This window comes from Stegostoma tigrinum, chromosome 21, assembly GCF_030684315.1.
Source record: "Stegostoma tigrinum isolate sSteTig4 chromosome 21, sSteTig4.hap1, whole genome shotgun sequence".
NCBI classification, from domain to species: Eukaryota; Metazoa; Chordata; class Chondrichthyes; order Orectolobiformes; family Stegostomatidae; genus Stegostoma; species Stegostoma tigrinum.
Window position 1 is genome coordinate 48,528,466 of NC_081374.1, and position 16,638 is coordinate 48,545,103.

Sequence of the window (16,638 nt, forward strand, 5' to 3'; positions counted from 1 at the left end):
AGTCTGAGTAGATATTTTTCAAGTCAACTTGTTAAGAGATGTCTGACACCCTCTGGAGCAGGGTGGGACTTCAGCCTGAGAACTCTGGCTCAGAGGTAAAGACATTACCACTGTACCTCAAAAGCCCTCCATTCTGAGTAATAGTGCTTCTTAAATAAAACTCCACCTGACGGTAGGCAACATCTGTGCTTTGCTGTTGAGCATTAGACTCGTAGTTGCGTTGCCCTGGTTACGCAAGCAATAAACCTTTTGTTTCCACGTATTCTTTCGTCAGCCTCAACAATGTATTTCTCATTGCTATTCATGAAACTGAATTCAGTGTTAAGACGGAGTTTGAACAGATTCTTGTACAGTATTCCCTTTGCATTGATCCCTGGGAGACCGCACTGGTCACAATTAGAACTCACTGTGTTTCAGTGTTAACATGCTGTCTTTCAAAAAGAATATTGCGTTTTTATGCCCCACTCCAGTTGATCATCCGAACTGAGATTTCAATAAAACGCAGAGACAGACCTGCACTGTTGGAGGTGCCGTCTTTCAGAAAATCTGTTCACCTGAGCTTTGCCTGTCCTGTACCCTGCATGTAAATATCCCTCTCTGTATTTTCAGGAAGAACGGGGAGTTCTTACTGTCCTACTCAATATTTACCTCAAGGAACACAACTAAAATAAACTTTAGGGGAGGAAACTGGGAACTACAACACTTGGGAAAATTGCTTTTGCATCATCAAATCACTTATTCATGTTATCTTTGAAAATATGCCACTTTCCCCCAACTTCTGATCCCTATCACTGAGATTGGAAATGCTTCCCGTTAATGTCTCCACAGAACTGCACTTCGAAATTAAAGGAATTTTTCAACTCAAAGCTATACATGATTGGAGTGGTGGGAATCGGGATTGCAGGAATAATGGTAAGTGATATTAACTCTCTCTCCTGGTCTGCGGAAAGCCGCTCTATTGAGATAGTCCCAAAGGCCTGCAGGGTCAAAGGTTTCTGCTGCAGAGCGTGCGGGCCAGTCTGGTGATCCCCATTTTGACATCTTGTCAAACTGACAAATAAATTGTAACGTAAGATAATAAAATGTGAGGCTGGATGAACACAGCAGGCCAAGCAGCATCTCAGGAGCACAAAAGCTGACGTTTCGGGCCTAGACCCTTCATCAGAGAGGGGGATGGGGGGAGGGAACTGGAATAAATAGGGAGAGAGGGGGAGGCGGACCGAAGATGGAGAGTAAAGAAGATAGGTGGAGAGAGTGTAGGTGGGGAGGTAGGGAGGGGATAGGTCAGTCCAGGGAAGACGGACAGGTCAAGGAGGTGGGATGAGGTTAGTAGGTAGCTGGGGGTGCGGCTTGGGGTGGGAGGAAGGGATGGGTGAGAGGAAGAACCGGTTAGGGAGGCAGAGACAGGTTGGACTGGTTTTGGGATGCAGTGGGTGGGGGGGAAGAGCTGGGCTGGTTGTGTGGTGCAGTGGGGGGAGGGGATGAACTGGGCTGGTTTAGGCATGCAGTAGGGGAAGGGGAGATTTTGAAACTGGTGAAGTCCACATTGATACCATATGGCTGCAGGGTTCCCAGGCGGAATATGAGTTGCTGTTCCTGCAACCTTCGGGTGGCATCATTGTGGCAGTGCAGGAGGCCCATGATGGACATGTCATCAAGAGAATGGGAGGGGGAGTGGAAATGGTTTGCGACTGGGAGGTGCAGTTGTTTGTTGCGAACTGAGCGGAGGTGTTCTGCAAAGCGGTCCCCAAGCCTCCGCTTGGTTTCCCCAATTTAGAGGAAGCCGCACCGGGTACAGTGGATGCAGTATACCACATTGGCAGATGTGCAGGTGAACCTCTGCTTAATGTGGAATGTCATCTTGGGGCCTGGGATGGGGGTGAGGGAGGAGGTGTGGGGGCAAGTGTAGCATTTCCTGCGGTTGCAGGGGAAGGTGCCGGGTGTGGTGGGGTTGGAGGGCAGTGTGGAGCGAACAAGGGAGTCACGGAGAGATTCGTCTCTCCGGAAAGCAGACAGGGCAGGGGATGGAAAAATGTCTTGGGTGGTGGGGTCGGATTGTAAATGGCGGAAGTGTCAGAGGATAATGCGTTGTATTCGGAGGTTGGTGGGGTGGTGTGTGAGAACGAGGGGGATCCTCTTGGGGCGGTTGTGGCGGGGGCGGGGTGTGAGGGATGTGTCGCGGGAAATGCGGGAGACGCGGTCAAGGGCGTTCTCGATCACCGTGGGGGGAAAGTTGCGGTCCTTAAAGAACTTGGACATCTGGGATGTGCGGGAGTGGAATGTCTTATCGTGGGAGCAGATGCGGCGGAGGCGGAGGAATTGGGAACGGGGGATGGAATTTTTGCAGGAGGGTGGGTGGGAGGAGGTGTATTCTAGGTAGCTGTGGGAGTCGGTGGGCTTGAAATGGACATCAGTTACAAGCTGGTTGCCTGAGATGGAGACTGAGAGGTCCAGGAAGGTGAGGGATGTGCTGGAGATGGCCCAGGTGAACTGAAGGTTGGGGTGGAAGGTGTTGGTGAAGTGGATGAACTGTTCGAGCTCCTCTGGGGAGCAAGAGGCGGCGCCGATACAGACATCAATGTACCGGAGGAAGAGGTGGGGTTTGGGGCCTGTGTAGGTGCGGAAGAGGGACTGTTCCACGTAACCTACAAAGAGGCAGGCATAGCTGGGGCCCATGCGGGTGCCCATGGCCACCCCCTTAGTCTGTAGGAAGTGGGAGGAGTCAAAAGAGAAGTTGTTGAGTGTGAGGACGAGTTCAGCTAGGCGGATGAGAGTGTCGGTGGAGGGGGCCTGGTCGGGCCTGCGGGACAGGAAGAAGCGGAGGGCCTTGAGGCCATCTCCATGCGGAATGCAGGTGTACAGGGACTGGACGTCCATGGTGAATATGAGGTGTTGGGGGCCAGGGAATTGGAAGTCCTGGAGGAGGTGGAGGGCGTGGGTGGTGTCACGGACGTAGGTGGGGAGTTCCTGGACCAAAGGGGAGAAAATGGAGTCCAGATAGGTGGAGATGAGTTCGGTGGGGCAGGAGCAGGCTGAGACGATGGGTCGACCAGGGCAGGCAGGTTTGTGGATTTTGGGAAGGAGATAGAAACGGGCCGTGCGGGGTTGGGGAACAATGAGGTTGGAGGCTGTGGGTGGGAGGTCCCCTGAGGTGATGAGGTCGTGAATGGTGTTGGAGATGATGGTTTGGTGCTCGGGTGTGGGGTCATGATCGAGGAGGCGGTAGGAGGTGGTGTCGGAGAGTTGGCGTCTGGCCTCGGCGATGTAGAGGTCAGTGCGCCATACTACCACTGCGCCACCCTTGTCTGCGGGTTTGATGGTGAGGTTGGGGTTGGAGCGGAGGGAGCGGAGGGCTGCCCGTTCTGCGGGGGTGAGGTTGGAGTGGGTGAGAGGGGTGGAGAGGTTGAGGCGGTTAATGTCTCGACGGCAGTTGGAGATGAAGAGGTCGAGGGAGGGTAGGAGGCCTGGGGGTGGTGTCCAGGAGGAGGACTTGTGTTGGAAGCGGGTGAAGGGGTCAGTGGAGGGAGGGTTAGGTTCCCGGTTGAAGAAGTAGGCATGGAGGCGAAGACGGCGGAAAAACTGCTCTATGTCCAACCGTGACTGGTATTCGTTGATGTGTGGTTGTAGGGGGACAAAGGTGAGCCCCTTGCTAAGGACTGACCGTTCGTCCTCATTCAATGGGAGGTCTGGGGGGATGGTGAAGATGCGGCAGGGCTCAGTGTGGCTGTCTCCTCTGGGGTTGCAGGCTGTGGAGGTTGTGGGCGGAGCGATGAGGTCGTCGGGCGTGGGCGGGGTTCCGTCGGCCGTGGGCGGGGTTCCGTCGGCCGTGGGCGGGGTTCCGTCGGCCGTGGGCGGGGTTCCGTCGGCGTCGGCCGTGGGCGGGGTTTCGCCGGCCGTGTGGCGGGGTTCCGTCGGCGTCGGCCGTGGGCGGGGTTCCGTCGGCGTCTACCGTGGGCGGGGTTCCGTCGGCGGTGGGAGGATCGGGGTGGGCGGCAGCAGCTGAGGTGAGGTGATCCTCCCACGGCCGACGGAACCCCGCCCACGGCCGACGGAACCCCGCCCACGCCCGACGACCTCATCGCTCCGCCCACAACCTCCACAGCCTGCAACCCCAGAGGAGACAGCCACACTGAGCCCTGCCGCATCTTCACCATCCCCCCAGACCTCCCACTGACTGAGGACCAACAGTCAGTCCTTAGCAAGGGACTCACCTTTGTCCCCCTACAACCACACATCAACGAATACCAGTCACGGTTGAACATAGAGCAGCTTTTCCGCCGTCTTCGCCTCCATGCCTACTTCTTCAACCGGGAACCTAACCCTCCTTCCACTGACCCCTTCACCCGCTTCCAACACATGTCCTCCTCCTGGACACCACCCCCAGGCCTCCTACCCTCCCTCGACCTCTTCATCTCCAACTGCCGTCGAGACATTAACCGCCTCAACCTCTCCACCCCTCTCACCCACTCCAACCTCTCCCCTGCAGAACGGGCAGCCCTCCGCTCCCTCCGCTCCAACCCCAACCTCACCATCAAACCCGCAGACAAGGGTGGCGCAGTGGTAGTATGGCACACTGACCTCTACATCGCCGAGGCCAGACGCCAACTCTCCGACACCACCTCCTACCGCCTCCTCGATCATGACCCCACACCCGAGCACCAAACCATCATCTCCAACACCATTCACGACCTCATCACCTCAGGGGACCTCCCACCCACAGCCTCCAACCTCATTGTTCCCCAACCCCGCACGGCCCGTTTCTATCTCCTTCCCAAAATCCACAAACCTGCCTGCCCTGGTCGACCCATCGTCTCAGCCTGCTCCTGCCCCACCGAACTCATCTCCACCTATCTGGACTCCATTTTCTCCCCTTTGGTCCAGGAACTCCCCACCTACGTCCGTGACACCACCCACGCCCTCCACCTCCTCTAGGACTTCCAATTCCCTGGCCCACAACACCTCATATTCACCATGGACGTCCAGTCCCTGTACACCTGCATTCCGCATGGAGATGGCCTCAAGGCCCTCCGCTTCTTCCTGTCCCGCAGGCCCGACCAGGCCCCCTCCACCGACACTCTCATCCGCCTAGCTGAACTCGTCCTCACACTCAACAACTTCTCTTTTGACTCCTCCCACTTCCTACAGACTAAGGGGGTGGCCATGGGCACCCGCATGGGCCCCAGCTATGCCTGCCTCTTTGTAGGTTACCACCCCACCAACCTCCGAATACAACGCATTATCCTCCGACACTTCCGCCATTTACAATCCGACCCCACCACCCAAGACATTTTTCCATCCCCTGCCCTGTCTGCTTTCCGGAGAGACCACTCTCTCCGTGACTCCCTTGTTCGCTCCACACTGCCCTCCAACCCCACCACACCCGGCACCTTCCCCTGCAACCGCAGGAAATGCTACACTTGTCCCCACACCTCCTCCCTCCCCCCCATCCCAGGCCCCAAGATGACATTCCACATTAAGCAGCGGTTCACCTGCACATCTGCCAATGTGGTATACTGCATCCACTGTACCCGGTGCGGCTTCCTCTAAATTGGGGAAACCAAGCGGAGGCTTGGGGACCGCTTTGCAGAACACCTCCGCTCAGTTCGCAACAAACAACTGCACCTCCCAGTCGCAAACCATTTCCACTCCCCCTCCCATTCTCTTGATGACATGTCCATCATGGGCCTCCTGCACTGCCACAATGATGCCACCCGAAGGTTGCAGGAACAGCAACTCATATTCTGCCTGGGAACCCTGCAGCCATATGGTATCAATGTGGACTTCACCAGTTTCAAAATCTCCCCTTCCCCTACTGCATGCCTAAACCAGCCCAGTTCATCCCCTCCCCCCACTGCACCACACAACCAGCCCAGCTCTTCCCCCCCACCCACTGCATCCCAAAACCAGTCCAACCTGTCTCTGCCTCCCTAACCGGTTCTTCCTCTCACCCATCCCTTCCTCCCACCCCAAGCCGCACCCCCAGCTACCTACTAACCTCATCCCACCTCCTTGACCTGTCCGTCTTCCCTGGACTGACCTATCCCCTCCCTACCTCCCCACCTACACTCTCTCCACCTATCTTCTTTACTCTCCATCTTCGGTCCGCCTCCCCCTCTCTCCCTATTTATTCCAGTTCCCTCCCCCCATCCCCCTCTCTGATGAAGGGTCTAGGCCCGAAACGTCAGCTTTTGTGCTCCTGAGATGCTGCTTGGCCTGCTGTGTTCATCCAGCCTCACATTTTATTATCTTGGAATCTCCAGCATCTGCAGTTCCCATTATCTCTAATAAATTGTAACGCCTGGGGCTAGCACCAAGATTTAGCTAATGGTTGTATTAAATGTCTTATGAAGTGTATGTAAATAACATGAGAGATTAAGTAATAATAGAGACGCAGTGACAGACGTTTAATGGATATTTCAGAATATCCAGAATAAATCCAGAGATGTGCAGGTTAGGTGGATTGGCCATGCTAAGTTGCCCATAGTGTTCAGGGATGTGTTGGCTGGGTGGATTAGCCATGATATATGCAAGTTTATAGGATAGAATAGGGATGTGGGTATGGGTGGGATTCTGTTCAGAGATTTGGTGTGGACTCAATAGGCTGAATGGCCTGCTTCCACACTGTAGGGATTCTGTGAAGTATATTTCAAATATAAAGAATTCTAGCTGCAGAGGCACATCCAGCTCTCTCTTGAATATTTGTAATGCACTGCCTGCAACAACTTCCTGTGGTAGAGAATTCTGCAGGCTCACAACTCTCTGAATCAAGAAATTCTTCCTTATCTCAGCCCTGAATGGCTTACCTCTTATTCTTAGACGGTGACCCCTTGTTCTGGACTTCCCCAACATAGAGAACGTTCTTCCTGCATCTAGCCTGTCCAATCCCATCAGGATTTAATATGTTTCTATGAGTCCCCTCATTCTTCAAAATTCCAGCAAGTACAAGCCCATTTGACCCCATGCTTCCTCATATGTCAGTCCTGTTATCCCGGGAATCAGTCTGGTGAACCTTCGCTGGACACCCTGAACAGCAATAATGTCCTGCAACAGATTAGGAGACCGAAACTGCAGAAGTTCCTCAGAGTGGTGTTCTCTGCCCAACCATCTTCAGGTGCTTTGCCAATGACGTTCCCTCCATCCTAGGGTCAGAGGTGGGAATGTTCACTGATGTTTGCACAATGTTCAGCACCATTTGCAACTCTTAAGATACTGAAGCAGCCCATGTTCAAATGCAACAGGATTTGGACAACATCCAGGCTAACAACTGGTAAGTAACATTTACCCCACACAAATGCAGGCAATGACCATCTACAATAACAGATGATCTCATCACCACTCTTGACAATCAATGGTGTTACCATCATTGAATTGCCCATTATTGACTATTGATCAAAAACTAAAATGGGCTAGCCATATAAACACAGTGGCAATCTTGCAGTTAGTAACTCACCATCTGTCTCCCTAAAGCCTGTCCACCATCAACAAGGCACAAATTGAGAATTTGATGGAAAACTCCCCCCTTGCCTGGATGTGTGCTTCTCCATTCACACACAAAACGCTTGTCACCATCAGGACAAAACAGCCCGCTTGTTTGGCACTACGTCCACACTCTCCACCACCGATGTTTGGTAACAGCAGGACCATCTCCAAGACTCCTTGAATAGCACCTTCCAAACCTACGGCCACTTCCATCTAGAACGACAAGGACAGCAGGTACATGAGAAAACCACCAGCTGTAATTTTTCCTCCAAGCTACTCACCAACCTGACTTGGAAATATATTGCTGTCCCTTCACTGTTGCTGGGTCAAAACCCTAGCGCTCCCTGCATAAGGGCATTATAGATCTATCTACAACAGATGGACTGCAGCAGTTCAAGAAGGCAGTTCACCAATACCTCCTCAAGGGCAACTCTGGATGGGCAATAAATCTGACCCAGCCAGCAATTCCCATATCCCATGAGTGAGTTAAAAAGATGCTAGACTTCTGTGTAAAGGCTACAATTTCAACATTTTCAGTGACAACAATGCTTGCATGATGGGAAACTTAATGCAGAGCATTGTGTCATACATTGAACAGATTCCTGAAAATATCTCTTAAGACAGCTAGGTGATTTCATGACCTGTGACACAAATATACAATGTCTCCACCTTACTCTGTATATTCAATCTGCTAGCCAGTCATTCAGTAAACAATTGTAATCTAAGTAAGCATAGATCCCAGGCTGTATATGTACGCCTGAGATATCATATCAGCATGTATTGTTGTTAGTAAACTTGCAGATATCTGATGCATTACAAACCCGGTTCTGCAGTATATGTTATGTGGGCTGACAAGATGCACATTTAAGATAGAGTCCACTGATTACATCAGAGTGAAATGATTCATTTTCATTGGAAAGACATGGAGAGAGAATGTAAAATTAAGGGAATACAGAAGCAGGCCGAGCTGGATATACGCAAATCACGTTAGGTGTCAGACAAGCTGAGAGATCAGTTAATGAGGCAAACAGTATCCTGGCCTTTCTTAATAGGAGCATAGACACAAAACAAAGAAATTACTCTCAACTTGTATAAAACATCTCAACTCAAACTTTATGCCCAGTTCATCATAGAACCCCTACAGTGTAGAAAGAGGCCATCTGGAGCATTGGGTCTACACCAACCATCCAGAGAAAATCCCTCCCAAACTCAGCCCCCAACCCTATAGCCCAAGTCTCTCATTTTTTAAGTATGGCCAAACTGCCTAGCCTGCACATCCCTGGACACACTTCTTTGGAGAAGAGAATGTTAGGAAGAGATTTGATAAAGATGTTGAAAATCATGAGACATCTTGGATAGCGTATATTAGGAGATACTGTTCCTATTGGTAGAAGAATCAAGAACCAGAAGGCATAGATTTAAGATGATTGGAAAAAGAAGCAAGGTTGACATGAGCAAGATATTTTTCATCAGGAAGATTCAGAAAGCACTGCCTGAGAGTGTGATGGAGGCAGCTTCAACTGAGGTATTTAAGAGGGAATTGGATTCTTATCTGGAAAGGAAGAACCTTCAGTGTTTATTGAGAGATGCAGTGGAGTGAAATGAGTTGAATTGTCCCTTTTGATGGCCAGACTGGATAGGACAGGCCAAATGGCCTAACTGTGTGTCTTGTCTGTTGTATGGTTCTATAGTATTCTTTTTTATAATGTGATGACATTATGGTTTTAAAAGATGTAGTTTTGTCATTTTTTTTTAATGAGGAGAGGTTGAGGCAGAGGTACTGAGTGGTCTGTCCCAACCTAATAAAAGAAAACAGGTTGTAAGGCCTGGAGTTTTATTTTAAAGGTAGAACAATAGAAACAACTTAAATGGGTTGGATCAAGCTCCCATTGAACCAGGATTTCAGTTTAACTTTCAGTAGTTGTTGGGGATCAGAAGCTGCTGTGCATCTCTCCCTGTTACAGCAAAATGCTTGAGTTCTCCTCTCTCTCTCTCTCTCTCTCTCTCTTTCAGACTTTTCGACTGATGTTCTTTCCTCCTGCATTGGAGAATTGCATGTGAGACAGTTACCTTACTGAATTTGCCTTTGCTAAGGGCGTGTTTATAGGGATGTTACTATTTTGGAACAGTTGCTGTGTAGAAGTGAAATAATCTATTATTCTGTTAGGTTTTCCAATTGACTTCGTAATTTCAGTCTTTGTTTTGTTTGTATTTTACCTGTAATGTAGCAATAAAGTGTATTTGGCTTGAAGCCTGGTAGTTTGATCAATCAAATTGTGTCCAGAACACAATGGCTTATACTTGCCTTTAAAAATAAGTCAAATCTGGGCTCTAGGCTGTCTTCTTAATATATTCTGGGGGGGAGGGGTTTGGCCTGGGCCATAATAATAAAAATGAATGTGTTTGTTACTAAATGGACAGCATAAATATGTATGTTAAATTGAAAGAAAGAATGAGTAGTGATGAATGCTTTTACAGGCTGGAGAGAAGTGTACGATGCTGTTTCCCAAAGATTCTTCTGAAGCTATATGAATGATTGGACTTAGGTAGGCAGGGTACGATTTCAATATTTGCCAGTATTTCAAACTCAGAAATGTAGCAAAACCATTGGAAGGCTAAGAGCATACTTGAGGAAGACAGAGACTGCTGATAAACAGGGAGCAAATTAAAATTAAGTGAAAAGTAATACAATAATAGTGGCAGGAGAATGTGGAGAGACAATATTATTTAAATGGCACAATTTAAAATGTTTGAGAATGGCTGGACAAGTTGAGAAGTAATCAAATGGGACCCTTGGTTTATTAATTGATAACTAGGTTACACAAGTAACATGAAAGCTTCATAGTTGATCTCAGCTGGAAAAATATTGTCACCACCATGAAGAGAGGTGTGAAAACTTTGGAGAGGGTCAAAGAGATTTCTGGGAACATTTTCAGTAATGAGGGAATTCACGGATAGATTGGAGAAGAGAAAGGTAAGAGGTGATTTATTGGAGTTGGCAAAAATCCTTGATAGTTTTGATGGGAGTGAATAAGAAATAATATTTTGGTGAAAGTATCAGCAATTGGAGGAAATTGAGTTGTGTGAGGCAAGATTTTTTACATGGAGGATGGTAGGTGCCTGGCATGTGCTGCCAGAGGATCTTGTAGAAGCAGACAACAATAGCAATGTTTATATGCAATGCAAACTTCCAAGAATTATGTACCTAAAACCCTAAGTCCATATGTTCTACAACACTACCTAAGACCCTACCATTAATGGTATAAGTCCTATCCCTGTTTGTTGTATCAAAATTCAATACCTCACATTTATCCAGATTGAACTCTGTCTGCAATTGTCCAGAGTGTGCTAAGAATTATGCTGACAACCAGTTTAAGACTCAGTCAGGTGTGCAATGTTGCTCGCTTATACTGACTAGGAGCTGCTTAAATTCTCATGCAGGACCCTGCGGACTGCAAACGGAAACAATGTGCACTGACAGCATGCATTTCTTAATTAACAGAAATCTGGAGGTCACAATTAGAACATAGAACAGTAGAGCACAGTACAGGCCCTTTGGCCCACAATGTTGTGCTGAACGTTTGCCCTAAACCTAAGAACATAGAACATAGAAAAGTACAGCGCAGTACAGACGCTTTGGCCCACGATGTTGTGCCGTGGAATAATCCTAATCCAAAAATAAAATAACCTAACCTACATTCCCCTCAATTCACTGTTGTCCATGTGCATGTAAGTAAGGTCTATCTAACCTCCATCCCTACATTATACTATCATACACTAACTTATACTATTCTTTGATGCATTCCTCATGTGCCCTACTAATCAGAGCCGATCTATCCCTTTTGAAAGGGAAACGAGCTTGGGAAATAACTGTTCCCTGGTGAATTTTCCGTGGCAACATCTCAACCAATTAGAGTCTACTTGCCAACCAATCAGCACTCTTCTTTTGCCATGCAGTATAAATTATTGCTCCCTTTAAATTTGGTGTTCTTTTTATGCCCTGATTCATACAAGATGAAAATCTTTTAACAGAATGCTTATTCTATGGCAAAACCAATCTTTTTATTTAAACATCATTGCAACTTATGCTGCTATCTTTAAGGGTTAATGGGAACGGCAGATGCTGGAGAACCCAAGATAACAAGGTGTGGAGCTGGATGAACACAGCAGGCCAAGCAGCATCTTAGGAGCACAAAAGCTGACATTTCGGGCCAAGACCCTTCATCTGTTTGGCCTGCTGTGTTCATCCAGCTTCACACTTTGTTACCATGCTATCTTTAAGGATTTGTTTTTAAATAAAAGATTTAGCACCAGAGCATTTGGAAAACAGAGACAGATCAGACAGGGTCAACATGATTTATGAAAGAGAAATCATGCTTGACAAATCTGCTGGAAATTTTGAATATGTAACGAGTATAGTTGATAAGGGGGAAGTTGGTGGATATGGTTAGAAGGTGTGCGATAATGTCCCATGTAAGAGATGAGCACGTAAAATTAAAGTATATGAGATTGGGGGGTGATGTACTGACACAGATAGAAAAGTGGTTGGCAAAACAGGAAACAAAGGGTATAAATAAGTCTATCACTTTCTGCGTGGCAGTGGGAATCTGCGGGGAATAGTGTTTGGTGGCATGGTGGCTCAGTGATTAGCACAGCTGCCTCACAGCACCAGGGACTCAGGTTCGATTCCACCATCAGGCGACTGTCTGGGCGCACTGGTTTCCTCCCACAGCCCAAAGATGTGCAGGTTAGGTAGTTTGGACATGCTAAATTGCCCATAGTGTTCATTGATGTGCAGGCTATGTGGATTAGACAGGTAAAATGCAGGGTTACAGCGATAGGGTAGGGGTGTGGATCCGGGTAGCTGCTGTTCAGAAGGTCGGTGTGCACATGATGGCCTGAATGGCCTCCCTCCACACTGTAAGGATTCTACGACCCAAGCTATTCCCAATGTTTGCAAATGACACAAAGCTGGGTGGGAAGGTGAACTGATGCATCAGTGTGATTTGGACAAGTTGAATGAGTGGAAATATACATGGCAGGTATAGATAAATGTGAGGTTATCCACTTTGGTAGCAAAAACAGGAAGGCAGATTGCAATTTGAATGGCAACAGATTGGGAAAGAGTGATGTGCAACGAGACCTGGATGTCCTTGTACACCAGTCACTGAAAGTTAGCAGGAACAAAAACAAAGTTGCTGGAAAAGCTCAGCAGGTCTGGCAACATCTGTGGAGGAGAAAACAGAGTTAACGTTTCAGGTCCGGTGACCCTTCCTCAGACCCTTCCACTGAGGAAGGGTCACCGGACCCGAAGCATTAACTCTACTTTCTCCTTCACAGATTGCTAGACGTGCTGAGCTTTTCCAGCAACTTTGTTTTTATTGTTGTTGTTTAGCAGATGCTGGCTGTTTTGCTGAGTGTTTCTAGCATTATCTGCTTACTTTATGGTTGACTTTTTTTTTTATTTTCTCTTGTAATTGTAAGGACAAAGACTCTAAATTGGTAAGCCATGTTCATAGAACTCAAATCTCTCTCTTTCTCTCTTTAGAAAGTATTCCTCCCTCAATCCCTTCAGGCTGAATGGTGCAGATTTAAAATAATATCAAATCACCAGATTTAAGGACATTGAGCCTACAGACTTATTGATCAGGGAAATTATGAGATTTCAAAATGGATCCCAAGATCAGCCTTTCAGTGTGTGAATGGAAAGAGCTTGTAAATCCACTATACAACTGGTTTAGACCATAAGACATAGGAGTGGAAGTAAGGCCATTTGGCCCATCAAGTCCACTCCGCCATTTAAATCTCGGCTGATGGGCATTTCAACACCACTTCCCTGCACACTCCCTGTAGCCCTTGATTCCTTTTGAGATCAAGAATTTGTCGATCTCTGCTTTGAAGGCATCCAACGTCTCGGCCTCCACTGCACTCTGCGGCAATGAATTCCACAAGCCCACCATTCTCTGGCTGAAGAAATGTTTAAAACTGCTGTTAAAGGCCTGACTGACGTATCAAGGTTTGTCATAGGCCAGCTTACTGGGGAGGTTTCAGCACCAACAGTCCTAGCCAGATACCTTCCTTCCCTTGTCATAATCAGTCAGGAATAATCTGTGACAAAAACAAAGTTGCTGGAAAAGCTCAGCAGGTCTGGCAGCATCTGTGGACGAGAAAACAGAGTTAATGTTTCAGGTCCAGTGATACTTCCTCAGAATCGGACCTGAAACATTAACTCTGTATTCTCCTCCACAGATGCTGCCAGACCTGCTGAGCTTTTCCAGCAACTTTGTTCTTGTTCCTGATTTATAGCATCCGCAGTTCTTTTGATTTTTATTTACTGAACATAATCATGCAGATGCAGCAGACGGTGAAGAAGGTAGATGGTATGTTAGCCTACATAGCGTGAGGATTTGAGTACAGGAGCAGGGATGTCTTACTGCAATTGGACAGATCCTTTGTGAGACCACACCTGGAATATTGTGTGTGATTTCGGTTGTCTCATCTGAGGAAGGATGTTTGGAGGGAGGGGGTGCAACAAAGGTTTACCAGATTAATTCCTGGGATGCAAGCCTGACATGTGAAGTTGGACTGGATTGGTTAGAACAAAAGTCACTGGGTTTGGAGGAATGAGGTAGGATTTCATAGAAACCTATAAAATTCTAAGCGGAGTGGACAGGATAAATACATGGAAGTTCCCATTTACCAGGGAGTCAAGACAATTTAAGGATATGGGGTCGGCCATTTAGGAGTGGGATGAGGAGAGATTTCTTCATCCAGAAAGCGGTGAGTCTGCAATTCTCTGCCACACAAAAATTTGAGAAGGGGTTAGATGTCATCGTTAGGGATAAAGGGATCAAAGAGTATGGGAAAAGCAGGATTAGTGGACTGAGTTGTATGATCAGCGATGACCATGTTGAATGGTGGAGCAATTTTGAAGTGTCAAGTGGCCTACATCTACTCTTATCTTCTATGTTTTTACTCATCTACAATTTCATAATTATGCTATTTATGTTAAATAATTTGTTATGACCCTGTTAGGCACTATTAACATCCTAAAATGAAATTCAATGCTCAGTAATTAACTGACTCAGAAATCATTTAACACCAGGTTATAGTCGAACAGGTTTATTTGAAACCACAAGCTTTCAGCATGCTGCTCCTTTGTTAAATGAAGTCAATTTGCCTGACGAAGGAGCAGTGCTCCAAAAGCTTGTGATTTTAAATAAACCTGTTTGACTATAACTTGGTGTTATGTGATTTCTGACTTTGTCTGCCCCAGTCTAACCCTGGCACCTCCACATCACAGTAATTAGCAAACAGAATTATTCCACAAGATGTCATGTTCTTTCAGCAAAAACAAACTTATTGTATGTAAGGGGAAACTAAACAAGGAGAAACATTGCTAGCTTAACGCTCTAGGTTATAAATACTTTTACGTTATAAGCTCAGTTCCACATTTAAGTTCCCTTATCTTATTAAATCATGAAGTTTCATTCCCTTTTCCTGGGACCAATCCTAATTGTGTGCCATAGCACTTCAGAATTTATTTGAATTCTACTTCATATTCCAGCCATTCTTCAAGGTAAGAATAACATGGGGACTCTTTTTTAACTTGCTTTTGATGAAATGACCCTTCAGTTTTCACAATGGTGGACTCTTCACCTCCCTGTTCTTATTTTGATCATAAATAGCATGTTTATTTCCCAGTTTGCACATGTAACTTCAGTACAACTCCTACCATGTTAACATTTTAAGCTGACTGCTTTCTGCCGCAATGATCTTTGAAGACCACCGGAGATTTCTTTCACTGGCTGTTAGCAGTGGCAGAATGTCCAGTTGCTTTTCCCTTATGAAACCGAAACTGAAGTGCTTGCTTCTGGCCACAAAAAAGATGGATAAGTTAAGAAAAATCAAAAGAATCTTTGAACTAAGGCTATCTCTGTGGTAACATGACATATTAAGGGTTGATTCAATCACAAATACATAAAAAAGTTACCTTCAGAATTCTTTGATAGGAATAATTTAAATTTCTAGTGGACATGATCACACTCTCTCTCCATGTTCCCAAGCTCTGTTGCATGACAAGATACAGATCATTCTTTGTTCAAGTTTTTGTCATGAGTTCTGACCTTCCTAGGCTACCTTTTAAATGCAGTCAACTCCAAAAACTTACTTGTAATGCATTTACCTCAGAATTGCTTATCTGTTTATAAAACAGGGTTCCCATTTGTTCATAGTTAATATTTTAAATCCTATAATTAAAAATTACGTTGTAAAATATATGTATAATCTACCAGATTTTCACAAATTATGTCCCAATAATAATCCTTGCAAGTGCACTCTCTGGATTAAGTCGATCTGCATGCTCCTGGCTATTTTACTCTTCCATCTGTCAGACGTGAGCAATTGCTCCACACTCTACCATAAATGTTGTATCATCTGCAAACTCGATAATGCTGCTTCACACACTTGACAAGAGCTCATTTGTAAGAAAGAAAAGGACTTGAATAGAAAGGATTGAATGCAATGGGGAGTTGCCTGTGATGAGTTGGATAATGTTATCAAAGGACTTATCACAGTCATAATGAGCTGCATGGCCTCTGTCTGAGTGATAACGGATTACTTTCTGCTGATTTTATCGCATTCTCAGTTTGTTGAAGAGTTTATTGCCAATGCTGTGTTCTTTGCTGTGACGTTTAGAATTTTGCAGAAACTGGTATAATTTTCTGCTTCTCACTACTGATGCACTTACGTTGTGTTATTTGACAGATATTTGGGATGATCTTCAGTATGGTTCTGTGCTGTGCGATTCGAAATTCACAGGACATGATGTGACATTTGGATGATTGCAGCGACTCTTTCAGTACTATGTGCACCTTTCGAATTGGAAATCGATCCAATATCTAGTTGCTTGTTGGTTAATTTAAGTAGATACCAATTATTTTTCTGTATTGTGGAAAAAAACCTGGACAGGTTCTCATTCTTGTAATGCTTCAATTATTTTACATAAACTTATGAAAATTCTTGCAATTGTTTTAAACAAAAGACTCTAAATATATGGTGTCATTTGAATAAACTGGTTGACCGGGTGAATTTGCTGACTTAGATACACAGAGGTCTGGTTGCCATTTTTGTGAGACATGGTTGCACATTCAGGCCTGG

The 16,638-nt window shown here is 46.4% G+C and overlaps 1 protein-coding gene across 2 annotated transcripts in view; it reads left to right on the forward strand.

Moving 5' to 3' along the window:
* Positions 1-16,638, forward strand: part of LOC125462705 (CD9 antigen-like) — an 86,024-nt gene extending 69,386 nt beyond the window's left edge. The window contains exons 7-9 of one of the 2 annotated variants that reach the window (XM_059653235.1): positions 829-912; positions 9,493-9,536; positions 16,246-16,638. In XM_059653235.1, coding sequence (XP_059509218.1) covers positions 829-912; positions 9,493-9,536; positions 16,246-16,258 — 141 coding nt within the window. In that variant the 3' untranslated portion in view covers positions 16,259-16,638. The remainder of the gene's footprint in view (positions 1-828; positions 913-9,492; positions 9,537-16,245) is intronic. The other variant, XM_059653234.1, reaches the window with a different exon arrangement.